Source organism: Lagopus muta, chromosome 1 (genome assembly GCF_023343835.1).
Source record: "Lagopus muta isolate bLagMut1 chromosome 1, bLagMut1 primary, whole genome shotgun sequence".
In the NCBI taxonomy this organism is placed as follows: Eukaryota; Metazoa; Chordata; class Aves; order Galliformes; family Phasianidae; genus Lagopus; species Lagopus muta.
In genome coordinates this window covers 118,682,382-118,709,348 of record NC_064433.1, presented here as the reverse complement: position 1 = coordinate 118,709,348, position 26,967 = coordinate 118,682,382, and the positions used below count along the sequence as shown (strand labels likewise).

Genomic DNA, 26,967 nt, shown 5'->3' with positions numbered 1-26,967 from the left:
CTTTACCTATGTGCAACACTCTTGCCAAGGGCCTGAGCTACAACCAGAAGTTGTCAAGGAAAGGAGAATGTGGCACCTTTGGCAAAAACGCAGAGCCCATAGAATTGAGCGAAGATTAATATATAAACAATCCCTCACGTTTTGGGGAACTCAAAACAGTTTCCCACATGATCTTGCTTCTCTGCAAGATCAGGTGTTTTTCATACCCCTGCCCACATCTTAGTTTGCATACTTTGTAACAGTTTGTTCCCTATTGCTTATCATGGTGAACCATGTATAAAGCATACAAAATCATGACACTGGAAGACAGCCTTTGGATCTCCCCTCAGCTGACCCAAGACCTCCCCAGTATGCATGCTCTCACCCCACACCTCGCTGCCCTTTAGTATCCACCTCACAACAGTCGCATTGACAAGACAGGCTGTATAACCCTTCCTACTCTAACTTACTTTGCCCAGAATTTGTGCAACCTTACACATCCCAATTTACCCTTACCTACGCTAACAAAGGCCTCCCCAACTCAAATACTGATTAGTCATAGGCTAACACATTGGTTGCTTAGAATATATGTGATTATAGATCGTATCTGCAACAGCTTGCTCAGAATATGTTTAATAAGATGTTTTGGTGCACCCAATCTGTGTCAGTGGAGCGTGACATAGTCACTGTCTTCTCACTGGGCAAAACATACCAGGGAACAGGGTGGGACAAAGACCTAGATTTGAAATCCATCTGCAGTTTCCTCACTGCTCTCCTATCTGATGAGCGCTCTTGTGAAATTAAAGAAACGTCCTCCTGGGCTTTTGTTCTTCTCAAAGAATCTTTCACATGTCCAAGGTTACGGCTTGACTTATCTTAGCACCATGTTACCTTAACCAAATTTCCTTGTCCAGTCCATACCACCCTCAAAAGCATCTGTGGCAAAGTGGCTCAGAGAAAGGAATTTTGAGATAGCAGGAACCAGCACCACCAGTCAGCAGTCACACCAAGCACGTTGCACTGCCAAGCCACAACCATTGCAAAGCCCACTCAGATTCTTCCTCCTGCCAGCTCCCCTCCCAGCTATCATGGCTCCAGCCTCCCATGAACTCAGTCACTGCAGGTTTGAAATATTTTTCTTCTCTCTTTTCGGCTTTTATCCCACTACAATAATAATGAAGGGTCTGGAGAGCAAAGTGTACATGAGGAGCAGCTGAGGTGCCTGTGTTTGCTCAGCGCAGAGCAGAGGAGCTGAGGGGAGGCCAGACGATGGCTGCAGCTCCTCCCAGGGAGCGGAGGGGCAGCGCTGAGCTCTGCTGTGTGTGACAGCGACAGGGCCCGAGGGAACGGCGTGGAGCTGCGTCAGGGGAGGGCAGCTGGGGGTCAGGGAAAGGGGCTGCAGCACAGGGCAGAGGGCGGGGAACGGGATGCACAGGGCTGTGGGCACGGCCACCAGTGCTGGAATTCAACACTCTCAGACATTGGGTTTGATTTTGGGTGGTGCTGTGTGGAGCCAGGGGTTGGACTCCTTGATCCTTATAGACCTCTTTCAACTTGGGATGTTCTGAGATTCCCCTTACGCTCACAGCAGGATGAAGATGTACTGCAGGAAGTACAGTCCTACCTTTAGTATATACTTCTCACTGATACACCTGTTTAGTGTATGTAATTCCTTGAGGTATTCAGAAAGTATTTCCTTGCCCAGTGAGTTTGATCAAAAGAATAAAAATACCTGAGCTGATCTACTGAGGAATGTAACTTAAGCTCAACATGCTCTCATTTAAAACTAACCCATTTAATGGCACTAATTAGCAGGCAATGCCTTACCTTTGTAGAAAAACAGATTACAATGTGAACTTGGAAGAGACTGACCAAAGTAAGCCTGCATCACATTTTTTGACATAAATTACTTATGTCAGTCTCAAAAGAATCAGGATCAGCAGGACATACTAAGTGACTGTCCTCTTCTACTTTGCTCTCATAGGACCCTACCCAGAGTACCGTGTTCAGCTCTGTGGTCCCAGTACCAGGAGAACCTGGAGCTCCTGGAGCAGGTCCAGAGAAGCACTGCTCCTAAGGAGACAAGCTGAGCTTACACAGCCTGGAAAAGAGAAATCTCTGGGGAGACTTCATCGCAGCCTTCCAGTACCTAGAGGGGCCTACAGGACTGACTCTCCATCAGGGAGCACAGTGATAGAAAAAAGGATGATAGCTTTAAAATAAAAGGAAGCAAGTTTAGATTAGATGTGACAAGGAAATCCTTGACTCAGAGGGCAGCAAGGTGCTGGCACAGCTGCCCAGAGAAGCTGTGGTGTCCCATCCCAGGAGGCACTTGAGGCCAGGCTGGATGGGGCCCTGGGCAGCTGAGCTGGTGGGGGGCAGCCCTGCCCACGGCAGGCAGCTGGAATGTATTGACTAGCCTTTTCTATAACACACTGAATGAAAGGTCTTTAACATACATCTATTACAAAGCCTTAAATTTCACCGTAATATCCCCAGCCAGTTCTCCCTACTGAGTCCTAAGGAGATGTCAGAAGCATGTTAAAAATTAATGCTTTCATTGTCTTAATATTTAAGCCTAAGAAAAACAAAACAGAAAAACCACACAGCTTCCTGCCTACTGAATGCCATCCAACAGGCCTCAACTGTAGTAACAGAGATGTCTGCTGTTTAATCTTAAGTCACAAAAGCAGAAAGTGAAAGAAATGCCTTATTTACTCAAAAGCCTTGTAGAATCAGCAACATCACACACAGGTGCTGCTGCCAAGAACCTGGACAACCTGAGCTGTGCTCACCAGTGAGACCAGCCCTTCTGGAAGGCTCCCGGGATGTTTCCTCCTTCCCTGCAGAGCCCGCTTCCACTCAGGACAGAAAGAGAACCCAGCCTGTGTTGTCTCCCAACAGGTGAACGCCCACAAGGCCCATCTCATTACACCATAGGTGGAGGGAAAGTTGGTGTGAGAGCTCTTACAAAAGTCCTGGCAGAAATACCAGTTATTTTGCTAGCGGCAGATGTGGAGGAGTGGAATACACGGGCACTCGCTAAGACAGCTGTTTATCAGTACAATAGGGTGTGCCACTAAAGGAGATTAATTAATTCCGCTCACCTCATCAACACCAACATTAAATTAATACCTAAAAAAAAATCCTAGCAGTCCTACAGAGTGAAAAGTTGAAAACGAGGGGGAAGATCTTAGTCACTGCATCCTCCATCCCCCTGTGCCCAGCCCCAGATCTGAGACTGCCACAACCCATCTTCTACCACCAGTGCCCTTCCATACCTCTGCCCTCCTCCTCCTCCCCCTGTGCGATTCCTGGAGCCTCTCACACTTGGCCAAACTTTGATGACAGGCTCTGTCTCTCCTCGAGGCCACAAACACGCCAGGTAAGCAGGTAAGGAGAATCTCCCTGCAATCCGAGCAGCCTTTGTTTTAATCCCTTGGGGACCTAAGCTACATTTAGAAGTGACTCAGGACAGCGGTGAGCAATGCAGACACCGTTACCGCCGCTGTTGCTCCCCTCCAACCTACCGGCGTGCTGCAGCTTCAGCTGAGGATGAATAACCACGGAACGCAGCACAGCATCGGTCACACCGCTATCAGTTCCAGTATCCTTCGGCGCAACCCGACCTCTGGGGTGCAGGCGCTCGGCCCGGGGACGTTGCCGTGCATCACACGCAGTTATGCAGGCAAACACACGGGGACGGGGGCAGGCACCGTGCGGGCCGCGCAGCCGCCAGCGCAGCGATGATGCCCGCTGACCTCTCGTCCCCTTCACACCGCGCCGCCGCTACCGGACGGACGGACACCAACGCTTCTCCCCCTCGCGGCCGCCCCGAGGCTGGGCCGTCCCGCGGAACCGCCGCGGTTTTGTCAACCCCCCTGGCGCGGGCCGGGCCCGATAGTGGCACTGACACCGCACAGCGCCCGGCCCGGCCCTCGCCACCCCGCCGGGCCTGCCCAGGCCCCGCCGCACTCACCGCCCGCACAGCCGCCTCTGGAGCCGCCGCCACCGCCACCTCGGCCTTCTGCCGCCGCTCCTCCGGCCGCCGCCGCCGCCGCTCCGCCCCGAGCAGGTGCCCGGCGAGGAAGCGGGGCGGGTCCCGGCGGCAGCGCCGGCCGCAGCTGCTCCCCACGGGCGCGGCGGAGAGAAAGGGCGGGCGGCCCGGAAGGGGAGGGACGGGAGGGATGGGGCGGGCGGTGCTCCGCCTCGTTCTCCTCCCCCTCCTCCTCTTGTGGCCGCTCCGCTGATCGATTTGCCGTGGGGCACGGCTCTGCTGCCAGGAAGCTCACCGTGGCCTCACAGGCCCCGGGCTCCGTGACGGAGTTCGTGGAGCCATATTGGCTCCTGTGGTGGGGCCGCACGACCCCGTTGTGGTGAAACCTAGATGCACAAGCAGGGAGGTGTCACGGCCATGGCTTGCTTGTTGCTTACTGCAAGGCTTGATCCAGATGCATCCCACGCCTACAGAATTATAGAATTGCTCACGTTGGAAAAGACTTTAGTCACAGAATGGCCAGGTTTGGAAGGGACTTCAAGGATCATGAATCTCCAACCCCCTGCCACATGCAGGGCCGCCAACCTCCCCATTTCATACTAGACCAGGCTGCCCAGGGCCCCATCCACCTGGCCTTGAACACCTCCAGGGACGGGGTACCCACAACCTCTCTGGGCAGCCTGTTCCAGCACCTCACCGCTCTCTCTGTAAAGAACTTCCCCCTGACATCCAACCTAAATCTCCCCTCCCTCAACTTAAAACCACTTCCCCTTGTCCTGCTGTCATCTACCCTTTCGAAGAGTTGATTCCCCTCCTAGTTGTAAGCTCCCTTTAGGTATGGACCTTAAAGATCATCGAGTCCCACCGCAACCTAACCATACTATCCTAACTTACAACCTTCACTTCTCTCTGCTTCTTGCAGTGCCCAAGTGCATGTCCAGCTCTCTGCTTCTCCAGAGATGCAGTCAAGCCCAGGAAGACAAGCACTTTCCTTCCTGGGCTGTCAGGATACACCCCTTGTGTTGGTCACCGGCTGGCCAAACAGGTTTGATGTTGAAGGGAGTACTTCCTTCAGGAGCCAAACGCATTGGTGCACACATTGGCATATAAGGAAGCCTTTCAAAATGGAATAACTTCTGTGATTGGAAAGCACAAAAATGGATTTAAGACAGTGCAAAACAACATGTAAAACGAGATAGCAACTTTATCTACTTTATGCTGTTCAGCATCTGGGGCTGTTGGTTGAAGGCTGTGAGTACCATTGAGATCAGACACAGGCACACACATTAGCCTCATTCTAAGCACAGGGTTGCTGTTGGTTTTTTTGTTTTCACACGAGCTGCAGGAAGGTGAGTGATACCTGATACAGCCTCATTACCACCGCACAGGCAGGTGACATCTGATCTGCTGCAGAGCTCGCCAAAACCAAGTCAGCTTGTCAACATTTTTAAAAACGAAACAAGGCCAGAGTCATGTCACGGAGTCTGTGTTATGTCCTCCTGACATTTCTGATCCAGCTCAGCCAAGGTACCATGTTTAACGTCAAACCACAGCCCAGCAGTGTGAAGTTAGATGTTTGCCTTCCCTAGGTAAAGGCATTACTTCCTCTCCATAAGCTCCTGATTAGATGTAGCTGAGAGAAGCGGTCCCAGTTCCCTCATGTTCCCAGTGTGGACTGCTGACTTTCACAATCCATCAACTTTTGGAATCTGGCTGATATCTTCCTGCCAGCCCCTTACAGGACCAGAACCTTCAGCAGACATCTTCACCTTGGCAGAATTACTGCTCTTGGGACTGAGGGATCCCTTCACAGCTTCAGTCCTTTATACACCCACTCAAACACAAGGATAGGGGATGACCTGCTGGAGAGGAGCTCTGTGGAGAAGGACCTGGGGGTCGTGATGGACAGCAGGTTGGCCATGAGACAGAGGTGTGCCCTTGTGGCCAAGAAATCCAGTGGGATCCTGGGATGCACTAAAAAGAGCACGGCCAGCAGGTTGAGGGAGGTGATCCTCCCATCTACTCTGCCCTGGTGAGGCCACATTTAGACCTACTGTGTCTCCCTAGTTAAAAAAGACAGAGATCTCCTGGGAATCCAGAGGGCCACAAAGATGATTAAGAGCCTGCAGTATCTCTTGTATGAGGAAGGACTGAGTAACCTGAGACTGTTCAGCCTGGGGAAAAGAAGGCTGAGAGGGGATCTGACAAATGTTTCTAAATATCTCAAGGGAGGCGTGAGCGGCAAATGGAGAAGGCCAGGCTCTTCTCAGTGCTGTGTAGTGATTGGGCAAGGAGTAATGGCCCAAAACTTGAACATAGGAAGTTCCATATTAGCATGTGGAAGAACTTCTTTACAGCAAGGATGATGAAGCACTGGAACAGGTGGCACAGAGAGGCTGTGGAGTCTCCTTCTATGGAGATATTCAAGACCTGTCTGGACACCCACCTGCTTTAGCAGGGGAATGGACTCTATCTCTTGAGGTCCCTTCTAACCCTTGTGATTCTGTGCAAACCACACACAATTCTCATACAAAATAATTTCCTGTATCTTCACCAAAAAAAGCTTGGAAAATCTAATGTGAAAGGCATATAGAACTCTTTAAAACTAGTAGCCTTCCCAATTAAAAGGGATCGCAGAAGACTTACTGAACCGTTTGATATAGAAGTACTGTCACAAGCCATTAAAACCAACGCCTCCTGCTTCTTTGCCTGTTGGTATTGTTAATAGGATCTCAGGGTGGGTCTTTCCCTTTCCCTGACCCCCAGCTGCCGTTCCCTCGGGCCCTGTCGCTGTCACACAGAGCAGAGCTCAGCGCTGTCCCTCCGCTCCCTGGGAGGAGCTGCAGCCGCCGTCAGGACTCCCCTCAGCTCCTCTGCTGTGTGCTGAGCAAACACAGGGGCCTCAGCGGCTCCTTATACATCCTGTCCTCCAGACCCTTCAACATCTTTGTAGCCATTCTTTGGACACTCTAATAGTTTTATGTCCTTCTTATCTTGTGATGTCCAAAACTGCATACAGTGCTCAAGGTGTGGCTGAACCAGCCAGAGAAATTGAGACTGGAGAAAGTGAGACCAGGAAAACGGGATTAACATAAAAGGATTTGGTCTTATTCCTAGCTGCAGCTGGTGCAGTGGTTTGCCTGTTTCCTATGAGTAGGGAGGCAATTACTGCCCTGAAACTTACAAGTAAGCAGATGCCTCACTTGAAGCAACAGTGGTTTGAAGGAATAAGTATAGCCAGCCCACCTCTGTGTGCATGTGATAAACTTACACATCACACACACTGACTGACACTTCACATTTCGTTCAATTCTGCTCAGATGCTCTGGAGTCAACATGCACTTATTCTGGTCAGTAACATCAGGTGTATCCACCAGGGTCTCTCTGCTGTGACCAGGTAGTCTAAGAAAACATGAAGTTAAACAAACATTACAAATTAAGTTAATACTAAAACTAGTGCCTGTCAGTAGTCCCCCAGCATCATTATTCTCCATCTCTGAAGTGTGAAGACCATGCTATCGCACAAGGCTTGAGAATTACTTCTTATTAAGACTAATTATTTTAATCTATTTTCATGTTGTTGTTTTTTTCTAATTATGTATCATTAGAATAGAAAATAGCTTTCATAACCCTTTAATGTTTAATTTAGTAAACATTCCCTTTGGAAACAGGATGGCTATGGTTTGCATGCTAAATACTTGGAAATTATGGATGGAAGCTAGAATTCAGACAAACTGATATGAGATAGCAGATGGATCTTATCTATCTTTCAAGCAAGCATTTTGTTTTCTACATCAAACATTACTATTGGAGCTAGACTATACTGAACCATGTTAAGTTACTTTAAAAATAAAAGGAAATGAAAGTTCCTTGATCCCTGATCCTTGATCCTTGAACAAGGCCATATCCAGAAGCATGGACTTTCTGGTTTTGCCAGGCTCACCACTACTTCTACATACCTTCTCCACCAAGGTGGACTACGTAGATGAAATTAGAAGCTCTTCGCAGGGAGTGGGTCAGCATGGTTACCACACACAACTAATTGTGTGTCTAGACTGAGCCTGCAGATGGTAGTATCTGAAGGAGAAAGCAAATCAGAGTGGTGAGAGCAGCTCATTGCTGACATCTAGGACGAGAGGCTAGGACTTCAAGTTGTACCTGGGGAGGTTCAGATTGGATAGCAGGAAAAATATCTTCTCAAAAAGAGTGGTGAGGCACAGGCTGCCCAGGGAGAGGGTGGTGTCACTAGAGGTGTTCAAGAACCGTGTGGATGTGGCACTGAGGGACCTGGTTAGTGGGCATGGTGTGATGGTCTGAGGGTTGGACTGGATCATCATAGTGGTCTTTTCCAACCTTAATGATTCTGTGGCAGGCAGAGCCATCACAAGGAACTGCTGTCTAAGGGTAATGATAGTTTTATCAGCCACTCTCTCAGTTCCTCATAGGGAGATGTTTCATTTGTACTTCACTAGTTTATTACGCTTGCTGATAAGGCTTGTGTGGCTTCATTAACTTTGATCTCTGCTTTTAGAGGAGTTTCACATTCATGTTTGCTTTTTCACTTCTCATCCACTCCTATCCCTTAGCACAACCATTCCCTTTTTTCTTGCACCGTATCAAAATGTTTTTGCCAAACCACAAATCACATCTGCTGTCTTGAAACAGGAATGAGCTGCCTAAGTCTTTGCAGACATATAACACAGCTTCTGCTTTTAATACAAAAAGAAAGTATTTCTGTCACTCAGTAGAACACAATTAGCCAAACCTCTGAGCCCCCAGTGAAGCAGTGTCAGCTGTTTCTCATTATAAAACCGCGAGACACCCAGTGCTTAGATCAACTCCTGAGGTTACTTGTCAAAATAACTTTAAATCTGAAACACCTCATCCAGACAAGGGAGAATGGTAAACCATAATAAAAAAAAGAAGTCCTCTCTGTTGAACAGCATTCTGCAGAACAGTGCTATTTTCTCAGTCAAGGATCGGAGCAACAGATAACAGCTCCCTCTATAATTGAGGAAATAAGTCCCACATCATTTAGCCTTGAAATTTAAGGAAAGCTATAAAGCAATCATTTAATTAAAACCCGCGGGGAGGCGAGAGGCTGATGGATGGAGCATGCCTGCACTCTGATAACATCACCAAATTATTCTTTAAAGAGTCCTTTAGCAAGCCTGCAATCTCCTGACGTACGGATGCCTGCGTTTTACGTATAAGGTTATCGTGGCTGTCCTGTCACAACCTGCTGAAGCCGTGCCACTGCCGCTAGGCATACGGCCTCTGTCAGCGGGGCTGGGTTTTTGCAACACAGCAGTGAAAACAGTCTCTGCATACAAATTAATGCAAGCATGCGACACAGATGCAGGTAACGGAAGATCCCACTTTCATCCCTAAACAACACTGCCCAAACACAAAAGTGTAAACTAACCTCATCCAAACTGAGGTTACAAGTGCAACTTTTGAGCTATAAGGAAAGAAATACCGACGCAGCCTTCACACAGGGAAGTCTGTCCAATTCTGGCCAGGACTGTATGGCTTCATCACGCAGCACTTTGTTGCTGCCTCAGATACATTGCTGCAGATACTCCATCTCCAAAACCCTCAGACTTGTTCTTTATCTGCCAGCCATGGTGCAGGTGGTCTTTGCCAAGGAACTGCAACATCAAACTCCTTCAAACTCCTTCATCAAACTCCAGCAGGATTTAAGTATTTATAACTGGTAAGAGGTTTAAGTCAAGAAAAGGGAGAGAAAGGAAAGCATGAAAGCTGTTGTTTGACTGATCCCTCGCTCTGGGAAAATTATGAGCAACTCCATAGAATTTATTGGTTTTAAGCCCCCATAGCTCTGTATGTTTACCATACTGATATTTCCAAAAACGTTGCCATCTGTATTTGAAGAGAGAAGTTAGTCTGAAAAAGCATGTGTGATCATTGTTAATATACGCCTCTATTTCAGTAAAGCTTCTGAGTGAACATCACACACCAATTTCCAGAGTGTTTATTTTGAACCTGCAAATTGCAGTGTTCAGGTACCCACACAGCCCTTTAGTTTTAGAAAATTACTACTCTGGTCTTGAACCATTAGAAGTACTATCAAATGTGTTATTGTACTTCAGCACCACCAACTGCAGAACAAATATGGCAACTGAGGCAAAAACAAGAGCCAAAAATTATTCATGTGGTCAATAAACCATTTTCTTGTAGTTTAGGTAATTATTTTAACAGCCTAAGCATCTTTTCTCTTAGTGTTTCTGCACTGGAACAGGCTGCCTAGGGCAGCGGGCAGTGTTCAAGGGGCATCTGGACAATGCCAGTGGTGGTGACAGGGGCAGCTGGAGCAGCCGGCCACTTGAATGAGCTGTATGCTATTGCTAATGAGGCTGGGAGCTAATGAGCAGGGAGTCACTTTTTGAAGTGATGGGAAAGATCTGCGCTCTGCCAGGCAGAGCAGCAGTCTGTATCAGCAACAGCACAATCTGTGCAATCACAGGAGAGCAGATGATCTTCCCCTTCCCTGGTCCTTTATCTGTCTAGATGAAAATGCAGCCTCGGGGTCCAGATCCACCCATTGCTGATGCTGCTCTGTTTGGAAATGAAGGTGCTTGGAAGCCAGGGGGGCTGCTCGAGGCCATTGCGAGGCCTGAGACAAGCTATGGGTGTCACTTCCCAGAGCAACTCCAAGGAAATTGCTGATCCTAATCAGAGTTACCATGATGCCCCATTACCTTGCGTGTATTATTTATTTGTACATTAGAAACTTGCTAATAGTTATTCTAGAGATTGAAAATAGATCTGGGAAAAGATGGTAGCAGTGTCAGATTCTTCTTGGTGCTTAAGACAGCTGCATTTGCATCACTCCATTGTGCTGCATTAGCACTATGTATTATTAGCAAACATTACCTGCTAACCTAACTTTTTGAAGTAATGCAGTTCTCATGTGTTACTCCGAGTTCTGCTTCAGCCACCCCTCACGCCTGGTCTGCAGTTCACTTTCTAAAAGTAACCTGGGGAAAAAAAAAATCCTTTCACCCACTTATAAAAATCCACTTAAGGATTGTGGGCCCAGTTTGTTTTCTTGCTTCTTCTCACAGTGTGATACACAAATGCTTGACAGCAGAAAAACTCCACCAAGGATATGTGTGAATCCTCAGCAATCATTCACCAGTTTCAGGACCACTGCTAAATGAAAAATGAAGCTCTCTGGGCAGAGCTGAATCACAACAGCAAACGTGTATTGATGCAGAGAAGTTGTATCATCTAAAAGAAAAAGTGGAAGCGAATGAATCCCTCAACAAACAGCACTTGCTTCAGATATTCAACCAATTTTTTTAAGGCTACACGTGAAAGCAAATGGAAACAATGCAAGGTCTTTATAAATACTGACTTACCTCGTTCCCTTTAAGCTTAGTAAATAGTTGAGTGGACAGGTCACATCAGTGATTTCAGAGCTCATAAGAGCACGATGAACTGTTATAATGGAAAATATTAATATACTTCAAAAACAAAAACAGTCTTGATACAATTTTTAATTTTCAAAGTTATGATTTAAAAAAAGGTATTTGCTGAAGGTTTTACCCAACATTTCAGTAGACTATAAATAGCAGCTCTAAGCAAGTTACTTTCTGAATACTGGTATGTGCATTTAGCTTGAAGAGAACATCGATGTACAAACACCCTTACAGAACAGACCTCACACACTCAGTGGAACAGCTTCCAATGGCCACGGATCCCAAGTTCTCTTTCTCATTTGCCTTCCCACATAATAGCCCAGAGAGCTGAAGCTGAGGCTGCAAGCACTGATAGCATTTAGGATGCCACTGACTGGAAGCCCTCAGCTTACAGCTTTTCTGCTGATGGTCTACATTTCTCCTATGTACTGACAAGACCTCAAAAGCAAATCAGCGCACGGCAAAGGAAGCAACATGAAATATTTTAAGGCTCTGAAAACCACTCCTTCATTCACTATCGCTCATTTCTTCAGAAGACATCACAGGATAAATTAACACACAGCTGCCTTTAAATCTGTCTTACTAGGAGTAAAAAAAGCTAAGAAACAACAGTTAGATTCATAAATGAAAATGTATTTCACCTTTGTACATGCTATACAGGTCATGCAAATAAAGAAATCTACATGTTATACAATGACACCATAATAAAATATCATGTGACATTTGTCAAACACAATGCACCACAGCAAAACAAACAGTTTGGTTTGGTTTTGTTGGTTTTTTTTATTTAAGAAATAAATGTAGGACTAAATTGGAAGACACGGTACCATGCTACAGCTTACTGCACAGTCAAAGGAAATTACTTTTCTGAAGTACACCAATATAAACAGCCAGATTGCTGTAGGAATGCTTTCTTTGTACATTGCACGTGATTCTATTGGTTACTTCCCCATTGCTGGCTTCAAGGAGCACAAGAATGAGTCTACAACCGAGCTCAAGATACACTTGGAACTCCCCTATGTGTAAAAAGAAAAATAACCAAACAAGCCCAGTTTTCACTTCTTTTTTTGATGTTAGTTTCCAAAGAGAGCAGTATTTGTAATTTATTTTTATAAGGAACTGGAGAAAAGTGTCCTCAAAGCAGCACATCATCTAGCATATAGTTATCGTAGGTTACCAACAGAAATGAAGTTAACACCGTATGGCACATAATGTCTACACATGATACAGCTCGATGTGGATTTTCCCATACAGATGCTTATAGGATATTAAGTAGGCTAGCAGTGCTCGCTGTGTGTCTCCCAGCCTTTGTATTTCTGCTGCAACTTTCATATATTATTTTGCTGCCGACTGTATCTTGTTTTGTTGAGCCTGTAAGGAAGACAAAACACTTCTGCACATGACAGAAAGCCTGCTGGTATTAACCAAGTGCCTGCATCTCCAAAGGTTACCATGTTACCTGACCCCCCGACATACTCACTTGCATCTACTACAGTTATACTATAATATATTAGGGATTATACTTGGCATTGTGCCTGCATTGTTTACAGGTGTTACACAGGTATGTTTTTAAACACGTAATTCATAATCACTCCAGGACTATTAATATTAACCAGTAAGTGCCACCAGTGACTAAAACTGTCAACATCACCATTACAAGGTAACTCCACACTCCGCAGTCAGTAAGAAGGTTCTTTCACCCGCAGTGATTATCCAGTTTTAAGCCTTTTTAGCTATAGCTTTGAATTATATGCCTGCATCAAAGTTGCCAATAATTCCTTATTAAAAACAAAAAAAAGAAGATAGGCACAGAACCAAAGTACAGCGTAGTATTTTTCAGTGCACTGTGGGCAAACTTCATCGCTATTTACAATAAAAAGATGGCTAAATGGACACATGATAAAATTAAGGAGGAATGATCTTAAAATTAAATGCACAAGGAAAATCACAGTGAAGTGTTCAGATGTATTTTAAATTAAAAGAAAAAAAATAAGTGCTTCGCTAGCAGCTAAAGCTCAAATTCTAATGCATACTCAGTCTTCCCTGAAACCATCGAGGTTCTAGATCACTGTTTTCCACCAAAAGTAGCCAGTTAGTCAACATATTCCCTGGGAAGACAAAGTTTTATTCAGCTCTGATTATTTGAAATCCAGTGTTCAGGACTGCAGAAGCTTTTTCAAGTGACAATTTCATGTTTTACTGCCAGCAGTGTCACAAAGACATACGTCCTCCACAGATTGCTACCTCTGTCAATTGAAAAAATAAGAGAAGAAAATCAAATCAGCTATGCAAGTTAGATGACCTCAAGTTGGTAGTCTAGAAAACACAATAAAATCAACTACAGCAACGCACTTGGAAAATATCATTGAAGCTTACTTACCTTCCCCCTACTCCTCCCCATCATATTGTTTCTCAGTTTTCCAGAAGCATTTCTACACTATGCTGCAAGTTCCTACAGCAGCAGAAGAGTGAGCAGCTGCAATAATCGCTATTTTCTAGTTTGGCTCCACTTCTAGCCATTTTCTTTGTGTTAATGTACTCCAAAGACTTATAGCAACAGTATTTTACTACTGAAGAAAATGAGCAGCTCACTACTCGCTGAGCACAGGAAGAAAGTGTTTCAATTGACCAGATACATTCAATTGCTGATAGCTCAGTAATGCATACAAAAGAAGAACTCTCCGAGACCAGCCCTGCAGAGAAGAATTTGGGGGACCTGATGGACAAAAAGCTGGTCATGATCCAGCAATGTGCTCTTGCAGCCCAGAAGGCCAACAGTATCCAAAAAGAGGGGTGGCAGCAGGGAGATGGAGGCGATTGTCCCCCTCTACTCTGTCCTTGTGAGGCCCCATCTGGAGTACTGCATCCAAATCCAGGGCCCTCAAAACAAAAAAGATGCAAAGCTGTTGGAATGGGTCCAGAGGAGGGCCACAAGGATGATCAGAGGGCTAGAGCACCTCTCCTATGAAGAAAAGCTGAGGGAGTTGGCCTTGTTCAGCCTGGAGATGAGACGGCTGCAACAAGGCCTTCCTGTACTTGAGGGGAACTTACAAAACAGGAGGGAGAATGATTTTTTACACAGGTAGATAGTGACAAAACAAGGGGCAATGGCTTTAAACTGAAAGAGGGAAAATTCAGCTTAGATATGAGGGGGAAATGCTTTCGTCAAAAGGCAGCAAGGCGCTGGCACAGCTGCCCAGAGAAGCTGTAGTGCCCCATCCCTGGAGGCGCTCAAGGCCAGGTTGGATGGGGCCCTGGGCAGCCTGAGCTGGTGGGGGGGCAGCCCTGCCTATGGCAGGGGCTGGGGGGGTTCTGAGGTCTCTTCCAACCCGAGCCATTCCATGATTCTATGATATGATGGCCATTTAAAAAGAGCTGTAAATGTAAAAAGTCATGCTACATTTAAATATCTAAGAGATCATATGTGAAAAGAATTAGAAAGCTGCTGTTTAGAACTGCTGTATCATTCTGGGAAGCTCATGAGTAATCACACGATTTATCACATCTAAAGACATTCATTGCACTACTGTACCTTTATGTGTCCTGCCGAAAAGCGAGGCTGTCAACAGATTGAATTAAGCGTATTTTCCTGTCCTGGACTGTTAAATCCCTCAATCAAGTTTTTGTTACAGTCATCAATGCTAATAGTATCACTGGACGTCTTGGAATAAGTAGGTGGGCCTGTGAAATCCAAGAGATCTTCAAGAGCCTTGGCATTGCTTGTCCCATTTTGGTCGAAAGAAACACCAGGCATGAGTTCATTCATGGGTGAATATTCAGGGATGGAGATAAGTTCTTCTTTTGAAACAGGGCTATAAAAAGATATATAAAAAGAAGATGCAGAATAACAGCTGTGTAGATTTTCATTAACCAACAAATTTATCTTCTGACCATTCAAGAAATACTACCTTAGAGCTAAGTGCAGTGAGCTTTTTACCTGGAACATGTCCCAAATCAAGCAAAAAATAATAATAATTAAAAAAAAATTACTCTGTTCAGGATGAAAGATCATACTTAATCTATATTTCTTAAAAATTAAGATTTGTGGTTCCTCTGCGACATGAACATTCATCTCCTAAAGCCCACATTTCTAATAGTTTACTGAACTGAATTTACTGACTCCGCTCAGCATCTGCACCTTTCCATTATCTAAACACATAACTGCACCTTACAAATTACTGTTCCAAACCTGCAATCATATACCTACAGCCCTTGTATTTCACAATTTAAATAAAAATCTACTTCTTAATACTTTATAACGTACTTCAGCCACAGAAATCCAGAATTTAAGAAGCACTGCAACCAGCTGATGCTTTGCAGAGACTATAAAGACAAGCATGTTTCAGTTTGGAGAAGAAAAGTCAGAGGGAGAAATTTGCTACAATTTCTATGACCATATGGTGAGAGCAGAACTACTGTGCATCAACTCCATTAACACTGAACACTGGTGATGCACAGTGACACTAGTAAGAAATGGGGGTTAACAAAGATCAAAGAATATAATTTACCTCAGGGGGGCTAAGCTGTAGAATCTGCTGTCAGATGAGGTTGTGGAAGCAAATAATATCAGCAGGTTGAAAAAGGAGTTAGATAAACTCATGGGAAATGGGTCAATCAGCAGATATTAGTCAGAGCAAGGTGGACTTCCACCTTCCAATATCCACAACAAAATACTTCTGTGCGGTTTTGGAATGCACTAAATTCAGGTTCCCTCACCAACCACTTTTTCCCATTGATGCTCAAAACAGAACAGTGGTCTAAAAGAACTTTTGGTCTGTCCTGGTAATGCCCTTCTCATGTATTTATGTTTATGCATCTTTACTGAAATACTTACACACTGTGAGAAGTTAATAAGTTAATTTGGCTTGTTAATTCAAGAAATATAGTATAAAAATTCCATGCTTAAAATTCTGAGCTAACTTTCCCATAGCAGCCTTAAATCACCTATTTCCTTCTTACCCACAGATCCTTCCACCAAAACGCAACAGTGTTTAATACATAGGATGTTACTGATATCCATAGACTTATTCCAGTTAAACACTTACAATTTTTAAAGCCTAATTTCCTTTATTCTGTAGGGATAAGCGTGAAGAAAAAAGCTTGTGCATCGTAGCAATGCAGTCTTGGGACAAATAAAAAATAAATGGTGGCATCTGAACAATACAGTAGCTACATCTGTACAATATCTACAGATGCTGTTTTCACACAGTATGGCATTTTGTATTTTAAGAATTATTTGAAAGGCTTGGACACATTTGTATAGAACCTGTAAGTAAGAACAGTAGGAAGACTTTTAAGTTCCCCTGCTCCTAAATACATGAAAGTGAGAGGAAGTTCAGGCTCTTGTCCAAAACAACCGCTTTGCATCTTGACAGATTTAGAGCATACCACCACTGATACCACATTGTTCCCCACACTGTGAGGTTGGGGAGAAGGAATACCAGCAAACTAAACGGGAAAGCTCATGTCCCTAGTATAAATTTCACTATTTCTATTGGTAGTTACAGTACCTTACATCCATAGACTGAACCTCATCTGCTGAATCTTCCATGCTGTTAGATTTCCCATCTACAGCTTCCAGCTGAACAAGTCCTGGAACTGACTTCAGTCCATTAGCAACTACATCTTGAGAAGGTACTACAGAAGCAGTACTCTCTAAGCTTTTACTTTTCAGGCAAGTTGCCAGCCCATTGATCTCTATAAAAAACAGGATAGCAATTATGACAGTAGTGATATCTTTATTTAATCATTTTTCAAACATCAGAAATGCTTTTAAATTACAGAGTAAAAAGGAAGACTGACAATGACTGACTCAGTTTCATCTTTGACTCACTGTATTACACTTGAAATCCTCCTTTCCTCTCTAAAATTGTGCTTTATGCTCCATCTTTTGAATTTAATGAAACAGGAAGAGGATATACCATCTTTTTTGTCATGTGCTAAAAGCCTTAACACCTGGGGAAGTAACCAAGCTATAGACAAATGCTGCAGATACATATGTATTTTTAACTCATGCTTAAATTACATATGCTGCTTTCATCAAGTCAAATTAAATCTTATTTTCATCAAGTGAGATTTAGAACAATGCTATAAAAAGCTTGCGAGCCAAAGAAAATTCTGCCCACAAAACTCAAATGCAGGTTGCGGCAGGCAAACCAATTAGCAGACTGGAACTTCTCATCTATAGAAATGCTATGTCAGGTACTAAATGGAGGACAATCATTCTTCTGCTTACGTGGCAAAACAAAGTCTCTCACTGAGACTCTCACTCAGTCTCCAGGGTCCAATATTTGTGACTGACACAAACCTAGCTAATCTTTTTCAGAGAAAACCGAAGAGCACAGTGCTCTATCTGAGGAAAAACTCTGAAAGGAACTAGTTATGAAAACAGGTAAGAAAAATATAGTTAGTTTTACCTGGCTGGTTAAGAACAAGGGCTTTTGGTTGCTTTTCCACATTCAAAGTTGATGGTATCTCCAGTTTTGGCTCTTCCTTCTGCAGTCAAGTAACAAATCAAGTGTATTAGACAAAGTAGTGTAAACTTCATGGAACCAACTGTGCTCAAAATGCATGGCATTGCTCAGGGCCACAGGGTGGTCAAAGTTCATCAACAGCAGTGGAGGATTTTTTTTCATTTAATATTAGGCAGAGGATTTTTTATTATTATTATTTATATTTTAACTTGAAAAAGAAAACAGTCTGTGGAAGTAACTGAAGGAATAGTTTTTTAATAGAAAACTTACACTATAAGTGAAATCTTAACTGTCCATCACTTCCTAGCTGGAAATAACTGCCTTGTTCTTTGGCTGGTACAAAGCAGAGATATCACAGCAGCAAACACTGCTGGGTGTAAACAGTACCTAAGTACACCTATGATAATGGAAAACGCTCAGGTTTAATTTTCACATGTGAGTTATTAAAGTAAAGACAACACAAATCCTACACCACACTCAATTTCATACCTTTATTTCTGGAGTTTCACTCCTCCTTGTTCTCTTCATTATTTCATCAATTCTCTAGAAATCGAAATAAATTGGAGGATGAGAAGGCAGGCAAAACATTTAACACTGGACTGATAAAGGAGAGAAAAAAAAAATCAACAAAAGCCTTGTCACAACCTCATCCTCACCTGTCCTCAAAAAGGGAAAATAAATGAGAAAGATTAACGTAACAGAAGAAAACAGCTGGAAGCTGGCTTGCAGCATCAGGGTACAAAACATGACCTTCTCACTAGATGCAATTTACAGACAAACATTTTAAAAAGACGTTGGCAGTTTTGAGTTGTGCTCAGCTTTGGAACAAGACATTAAAAACAAAAAAACAAAAACAGTCATTACTTTCATCTAGCTGCCTTTTCTATTTCCAAACAGCTGCTTTGAAAAACAGGTTTTTTTGGAATGGAGGAGTAGAATGAACTATCTGAAATCACTCTTTGCTGGAATTCTGCAAAGTGTTACCCTAAAATCCTTTATTTTTCTTCTTTGTTCATTAGAAAACAGCAACAACAAGCTTTTCCAGTAAGCTCTGCTTCTTTGCACTACCGTGAAATATTTCACATGTAAAGACATTTTGCTTCTGTATTGCAATCTACAACAGCAACATGTTTCCAGCTCAGTGGTAAACAGTTAAAAATAACACATTAGAATAACATATATGGAAGGACCTTCTATAACTAGAAAGAAGCTCAGCAGCTCTGCAGCTGTTCTCTCTTGACACAGAGCTGTAGGTAAAGCTATGCAGTTCCAGCCATTTCCTTGTGCAAAAACTGTGGTAGACAGCCCTGCTGCCTCTGCACAGTGTAACCAGAGACAAGCCAGGTGGGAGGAAACCTGTTTGTTAATCTCATTAACTTTCTAAATTAAAAACGCTGGACTTCTGTTGAGTAAGTTTTAAAACAAAGTCACTCATGTTCCTCAAGAGCCTGTGATGTCCTGGGTTGGGTGGCAATGCACGTTTGCCTTGCCGTGCCATTGTCTATTTGTCTTAGGCGTCTAACCTTGTGGGTGCATGCTAATCCTTTGTTTGTTCACTGCTTAGCACAAAGTCATTTGCCTTAGGCAGTTCCACTTTGTTACAAATGCTGATGTAGATGTCCCCCTAACTTGCAAGAAGCAAATACTAAATTAATCATAAATATCAGTTTGTAATCCCCTCAGATTATTATTTCTGGATACTACTAGGTACTCTCTGGGTTAAATATTTAAACAAGAAATGAAATCATTATCTTAAATGAGACACAAATATCCACCTTCTTCCGCTCCAGTCTTTCTTGCTCAATTTGCTGCATGATTTGCTCCCTTTCAAGACGAAGTTGCTCAGCTGCCTCACGGGCTTTGATTTCTGCTTCTTCCCTCTAATCAGAATGCATAAAATACAATAAGTCCATTATTTATTTCAGGTTAATTACTATATAGAATAAATTCTTTATTTATACGTATACGTAAATATATGTATACATATACATTTGTGTTTGAAATGATACCTGTTTCTCAAGTTTGGCTTGGAGCTCTTTTTCTTGCTTTTCTTTCAGCATTTGTTCTTCCTCAGCTCTCCTCTTGGCTTCCTCTTCTGCCTTTTTCCTAGCTGCTTCTTCTTCACGTCTTCTTTCCTCCTCTTTCTTACGAGCCTCTTCTTCAAGACGAAGTCTTTCTTCTTCTGCCTTTCTCTTCTGTTCTTCTCTTTCAAGCCTGCAAAAAGAAAAAATACTGGTATGTTTAAAAGGTTTCCTCTTGTTTAGCATGAATCCTACTGTACATATGATATACAATGAGCATTAAGTAATCATGCATCAGTGCACATTTTCATGAATATTTCAAGAATATAACTAAGAGGTTGAGAACATGCCCAGAATTCAGGTTAATATCAAAGTTTTATTCCAGTGTTTTCCTTATTGTATAAAATACCTCATAGAAATTATACCTTTCCTTAGGAAAACAAAAACAAAACAAAAATCTCCAATGTGATCTCCAATAGGATATAAATAATGCCTGTAAGCTTCAATAAAAAAGTTAAAAAATCGCTTTTCCTCTGTACTTAATTCCCAGAATACTGGAATATATAAACAAAGATATACTTCTGTGCTTTCTTTCAGTTGAAGATAAACAGATTGGACAAGTAGCAGCAAATAGAATCCACAAAACACAGCAATGTGCTCAAAAGAGTGGGTCTATCTGTTCCACCTGTGCTGTACATAGGCCTATTCAGGGACAGCTTATTCACTATCAGATTCAAGAGCTGTTTTGACAACTGATCATTGTTGCAGTTGCAGATGTGGGAAATACTTCCATCAGGCTAAGCTTTTAGACACTTCTGATTTTTTCCCCCCCACATTCTCAGTAAGAACAGACACAGTCCCAATTTAGACATGCACAGTCAGTGTTTTAATATTAGGGAATGAAGCCATGAACTGTTTACATATGCCACTAGTGCTGAATATGAAGAACAACCCAAAGGCTTGCTCCTGAAACAGAGCCAGAAATTCACTGTGTAGACACAGCAACTTTCAGTGTGCCCACACTCCTAAAGCCCTCACCTGCCTGTGACAGGGTTGGGCAGGGAGAAAAACTTCAGGGTAATGTTTTGAATAATACAAGCCTTGCAGTTTACGGCATATATGCTGGTACTTATATGTGAACTGGTAAAACTAAAACTACCTCATACACTTTTACAAAGTACTGCAAACTGCAGTGTGGACATACCTAACTCTTTGGATGGGTTATAGTTTCTTCAGGCTTCTTGAAGGGGCACAATTATTATTTTCAAACTTCCCTAGTCATAAGGACTGCCAATGACACTAATGAATTACAAATACAAAATAAATTAATATTTAAATGTAAGCTCTTGTATTGATTCTAAAAATGCCATTTTGAAGCTTCTTCAGTGATACAGGTTATATTATTAGCTAATAACTTTCACAAATCAATGGAGATACCTCTCCCGTTCTTCTCGCTCCTGTCTCTCCCTCTCCTCTTGTTCCTTTTGGAGGCGGGCCTGTCGTCTTTTTTCAGCTAGAATTTTTGAAGCTTCTTCTGCATCAGTTGTTCCTGCTGTGATCTTTCCTAAGAGAAGATGACCAAGGATGGAAAGTTGGAGAAGAAGCTGTGAAAGTGTCCAGCGCTTACTCACTGGCACAGTGGCTACAACGAGCCTGGTTCATGCTGTTATGCCCCTTCCACTTCTCAAATGCATATATCAGCATTTTCAGCAGATGGAACATGGCATAGGTGAGGGCATCCCTGCATTTCAACATTTTCAAATTCTCATTAACTGACATTTTTCACTGATAACCCAGGTAAAAACCATAATAGCTGCTTCTGCTATGTACTTTCACACATTCTCATAAATCCATGGCCAAGGAGATTCACAAAAACAGTTCATCGCTGTTTGAAATCCTCACGGGCCCACAATACTTCATAATGTGTTCTCTTACAAAAGCTCACCTTCACTACTTTCTGGCTTTCCTGCAGCAGGCACATGCTTTTCAGAAGCCACCTGGCCTGCTTCTTCAGTGCGTGCTCCTGGGGATTTTTGATGACTGACGTTTTCTTTCTCCTTATCTGCTTTCTTTTTAGGAGTTTCCTGGTTGAGATTAGAAGTGGCACGATGCTTCACAGGAGAAGCTGGATATTGTTTGGCATTTTTAGGAGACTGAGGATAAGTCTTTGCAACTGTCCTGAGGAGAAATAAAGGAAAAAAAAAGTACAGTTTATACATAGTACAACATGGAATCAAGTTCCATCTTTACAAATATCATTCTTCTTCCTTGTGTCTGACTATATTCGAGTATCAGGGATTTTTGTACACTGCTGTGTACCTACCGTGATGTAAGCAATCAGAATCTGAAATGCAGGGAATTGGCAAGCAAGTTCAAATGGTTCAAATGATTACTGACTCACTTAATAAGACCAATAATATCATCCAAGTTGTATGAAAGTAGTCATGGACAACCAAAAAATAATTGTTTTCATAACAGCCATTCCATAGCCATTCTCTACTCTGCCCATCTCGACATTTAAAACAAAACTACGACCAATTATTACCACATAACAAGGTACCGCCAAGCACTACAAGAGACAAAACCAACCGAACCATTCCACAGTCCAGTCCACTGGTTCAGTTGGTGCTTTCATCAGCACCAGAACAGCAGGCTCGAGGCTCAAAGCTGCACTAGTGGTGATGGCAGGGCACAACAGCAGTGCTACCGATCCCTCATTTGGCTCTGCGTACTTTAGATCGAGTGACAACCCTGAAATCAGTTTTGGCACAGTGAAAGGGGAAGAACAGTTGGTAATGTGCAAATATTTTCAGTGAATAAGAGATTACAAGGAAACAAAAAACCACACACAAACACCATTAAACATTTATATAATACTGGTAACAAGAACTAAATACTTCTAACATTTAGAAGAGCTGGGCTGCATGGCTTAATATTATGGAGGTTAAAGAGATTACGATCTGAAAAAAGTGATTTATATGAGTCTCATTAGAAGAAACAATCCTACATTAAGGAGAGCATTACACAAGCAGTTCTAACCTTCCTTATGAATATATAATTATGTGTTATTCCTTATCACTGTTTTAATCTGCACAATACACAGTTTCAGATACTACAGCATATTTTCTGGACTGTACACACACTCTGGTAGACCACACACATGAAAAGTATGGACAATGGTCGAAAATTAATGGATGAGTGTGCAAAGATTTGTTTAAGATTATAGTATTGTGAGGACAGAGACTATTATAACTGGAACATGATTTGCATTACAGAGCAGACAATAAAAATCCCAAGTCTTTCAACTCTCTCTTAATTCATGAGCTCAGAAAAATAAAGGGTTCTTTTCCACCATATTAAAAGACGCTGAGATAACAGAACACAGGGCGCTCATTTAAAGGTGCCCAATTTGTGAAGAAGGAAAGTCTGCAGAGCACTGCACCGCCTGTACTCTCTTGCTCCTGTGCAGAGCCCGTGGCCTGGCAGAACAGCAGCACTCAATTAAATATGAAGTTCAGCTCAGGTATCCTCTGCCCTCAGGCCCAGGGACTGCCTGTAAACTCAGGTTGTTGACACTGCTCCTCCCTTTGCCTAAGCTGTAGGTACACCTCTGCCTTGCATCCCAGTGATCGGGAGGTCCTGATTTGTCCTTCATCCTGAATTACTGTGAAGGCTTCGCTGGCGGTGAGAGAAGTTGGTAACATCAGGTGGTGTTAGTCTAGCCTGTCTTTAGTTTTCTCTTTGGGATACAGATGGATTCCCAAGCCCTTCTAAACGCAGAGGCACAGATTTCACAGTCCCTACCTATATGCATACATATAGGTCTCACATGTGTGCTTCACCATCATATAATTTCCTTTCATAAAAATATAACATGTAAACAGAAAGCAACAGCTTTTTTCATCCTTCTCCAGGCACAAAGAATACTTCTTGCCAATCAGACAGGTTTTCAAAGCATAGTTCCTTCTTGTGGCCCTTTCACATTCCTGACTTTACCACATATTTCCTACGTTGCTTTTTACTTAACTTGCTGTGACAGGAAGAGCAAAATAGTCATAACTAAGGCTGACTCATTTTCAGTAGTAGCACAGACATAATTGTTCTCTAATAAAGACACGACAATCAAATTAAAGAAGCTGGTAGGAAGGAATCTAGCCATGACAGCTATGAATCCTGGACTGCGTAGGAATTAGAGCATTGTACAACTTGCTTGTGGACAAGAAAGGTGCTAGATGCACTAAGTAAAATACCTTTGAAATTTAAGACCTACAAGATTTTTTTCCTACGGCTCTTTGGCAATAAGAACAAGTATGACTTTACTCATTTTAAAGCAACTAAAAGGGAGAAGCATTTAAAGTCAATTTACTACAAGGACAGCAGCAGTGAAGCATGAAGAGTTAAAAGCAGAGAATGCTCATTAGGAATAAAAATCTTTTTTCCTTCAGAAATTTTATACCATTTACTCAGTGTTGAGTAGAAATTATTAAATGAGCACTGTCTTTCTCCCTTGTATTTAAACCTATTGCCAACTTAGCATCTTTAACATTCCTGAACATGGGTAGAATTGTTACTGGAAGAAGCTTTCATTCTACTGGTATTCAGATTGATGCTACTTTTTATCAGAAGAGACAAACCTGACTTTAAGGCAAATAGACACATGCTTGTACGGGGATCTAGATAGATTTTTAAAGTAGTTTCGCCTATGGATAAAAGGAATGGGATGCAATTATACGCAACAGGAATACAGAAGCATACATGATGAAGATTAATTAATTAAAGGAGATTCCTCAAAATCCAAAAAGTGACAGCACATCAGCTGTCTGAACATTAGCTCCTTTTGGTCACCAGATTTCACAGGCAGATGCAGAAGCACAGGAAGCCTCTGCCTCCCAGCAAGAAGTCTCAGCTTTCTCCTCTCATCCCCGTGCTGATGGCAGCAGCTGGTAAGGAGCCATTCACATCATGACCCCTAAACACACTGCACAAATCTCTATCGGGTCTAAGGATCCACTGGTGCTTAAATTACAATGGCTTTTTTTTTCCAATTAAAGAGAGGCAGCAGTAGCCCATACAGCAGAAGAACGTCTTAGGAATAGCAGAAGAGGAGTTCAGACCTTACTTTAGCTAAGCACACAAAGTAAAGTACATGGAGTACAGAGCGAGTCAGAGGTCACATCCACTTTTGTCCATAAGCAGCAAGATCAGCATGCTTTCTTCAAAAGCCTGGTACATGACAGGTCATTGGTTACAGCACCTAAGCAGGCTAACTTTAAATTAGAGATAAGCAGCAATGCAATGCTGCATTTCCTCCCCTCCTTACCCCAAATCTGCCTATTAATTGACAAAAGTTCTGCTGGAACCATACTGAGGACTTTCATGTTCTCAAACTTGCTGAGATTGCTCTGATCAAAATGCCATTCCCGGATTCTGACATTTTCGCTCTTTTATCTGTGATATTTTCTCAAAAGCATTTATTTTACTCTCAGTTTTCATCTTTTCTAGCCAGGGACAGATTCATTTCTCTTTTAGATTCCTTAGAGCACAAACTCAGACCAGGTCTATTGAATATTGCTATTTTCTTTCATAGCTGCATTACTACCAATGTTTTCAAAACCTCCAGTTGGCCCATCCTGTAAATCAGCTGATGAAGAACTCAGAATAATTCAACATTTTATCACTGTTACCTTAAAATGCAGATTGAGAAAAACAAATGCAGTAGGTATCAAATAAAAAAATTAAAGATGGGTTAGTGGGGGACATAAAAGCTACTCTGTGAGATGCACATGATACACATCTTTCCAATAGGCCATTTTTTAAACTCTTTAAGATCTGGGCATTTTTGTTCTACCGTACATACATATTTAATCACTATTCTGTAATTTGATTGCCCACACGTATTTTGAAGACAAAGCAATGTCCCATTGGCTGCAGTGGAACACTGCCCAAAAGAACCAAGTTACAAGTTCAGTTAGTGCAACTGTCAGCAAAGCAGTGTGGCACAAACTGGGAGCTGGAAACAAATGAGGAGGAGCAGAGCTGCATTCCCATCTCCTTTCCCCCTCTCCCTTTTTCTCCACGCGTAAGTGAGATAATGGTTCAGCAAAATAACCTACTGTAGAGTCTCGTCAGAGCTTTCCATTTTTATTCACTTATCTGAAGGCACTTAAAACTAAACTCTATTTCTTTGATTCAGTCAAGTTCCATTGATTTCAAAGGGACTATTTACCCAAAGACACGTGAAGGACACAGGCTTTATTGCTTTGCCAATCTATAAGATAGGACACTTACCTAACCCTCTGAGGGATGCTGCAAAAATAAACTGATTAGTGTATGGATCTTTGAAGGTGAAACAATCAGGAGAAAAAACCACACAAAATCCTGATATTATTGACTAAGTAAAAGCTCTGAAGAACAGAAGCATTTTACACCACCAGTATCCAACAGCAACTGTTTGCAATTTGTTTAATTTTTAAATTAAAGAACATTCCCTATTTTCCCAGCTCCAACCCGCTAACAGCCACCACAGTCAACTGATCTGTACTGCATTCAAAGCAATACTTTCACTTTTTCTTTTTTGTGTGGCATTTCCTGACAATATACTTAGATTTTGCCATCGTTTCAATTTCTCCCTTGGCTTATAAGTATTCATACTCCTTATCAAACATATTTCTTTCTCTCTCCTTCTGAGGTGAGCATTTGCTTACACATTTTTCTTGGATATTACAATTTGCACATTTTTATGTATATGTATTTTTTTAATTTCCTCTCCTTCTTTCTCACTGAAATTCGTACCTTTACAAACATCTTTATTTATGTACTTATTGCAAATCTATCCTGCCATCAGTCACTGTCTCTGCTTAGGTTACAGCTTTATAGCCTCGTCTGAGCCTGTTTCAATCACTCCACCATGACAAAGAAAGCTTTCTAATTAATAAACAACGAAACAAGATAGAAAGAAGACATGCAACTACCACTCACAAACCAGGATGATGACTGAAAATAACTAACAATTACAACAATACCAAGCAAACAGGAATGTCAAGCCATACATT

At 42.6% G+C, this 26,967-nt stretch overlaps 2 protein-coding genes across 10 annotated transcripts in view; both read right to left on the bottom strand.

Annotated features, from left to right (window-relative positions):
* BCLAF3 (BCLAF1 and THRAP3 family member 3) overlaps positions 1–4,113 on the bottom strand; it is a 31,159-nt gene extending 27,046 nt beyond the window's left edge. For both annotated transcript variants that reach the window (XM_048932243.1, XM_048932247.1), the window contains exon 1: positions 3,959–4,113. The gene's annotated coding sequence lies outside the window, so the exon portion shown is untranslated. The remainder of the gene's footprint in view (positions 1–3,958) is intronic.
* A 7,920-nt stretch (positions 4,114–12,033) lies between these two features.
* MAP7D2 (MAP7 domain containing 2) overlaps positions 12,034–26,967 on the bottom strand; it is a 76,898-nt gene continuing 61,964 nt past the window's right edge. For all 8 annotated transcript variants that reach the window (XM_048932154.1, XM_048932114.1, XM_048932123.1 and 5 more), the window contains 9 exons: positions 21,861–22,093; positions 21,353–21,479; positions 19,904–20,108; positions 19,670–19,774; positions 18,384–18,437; positions 17,838–17,916; positions 16,932–17,118; positions 14,954–15,233; positions 12,034–13,667 (listed from right to left, as the gene is read on the bottom strand). In XM_048932154.1, coding sequence (XP_048788111.1) covers positions 14,984–15,233; positions 16,932–17,118; positions 17,838–17,916; positions 18,384–18,437; positions 19,670–19,774; positions 19,904–20,108; positions 21,353–21,479; positions 21,861–22,093 — 1,240 coding nt within the window. In that variant the 3' untranslated portion in view covers positions 12,034–13,667; positions 14,954–14,983. The remainder of the gene's footprint in view (positions 13,668–14,953; positions 15,234–16,931; positions 17,119–17,837; positions 17,917–18,383; positions 18,438–19,669; positions 19,775–19,903; positions 20,109–21,352; positions 21,480–21,860; positions 22,094–26,967) is intronic.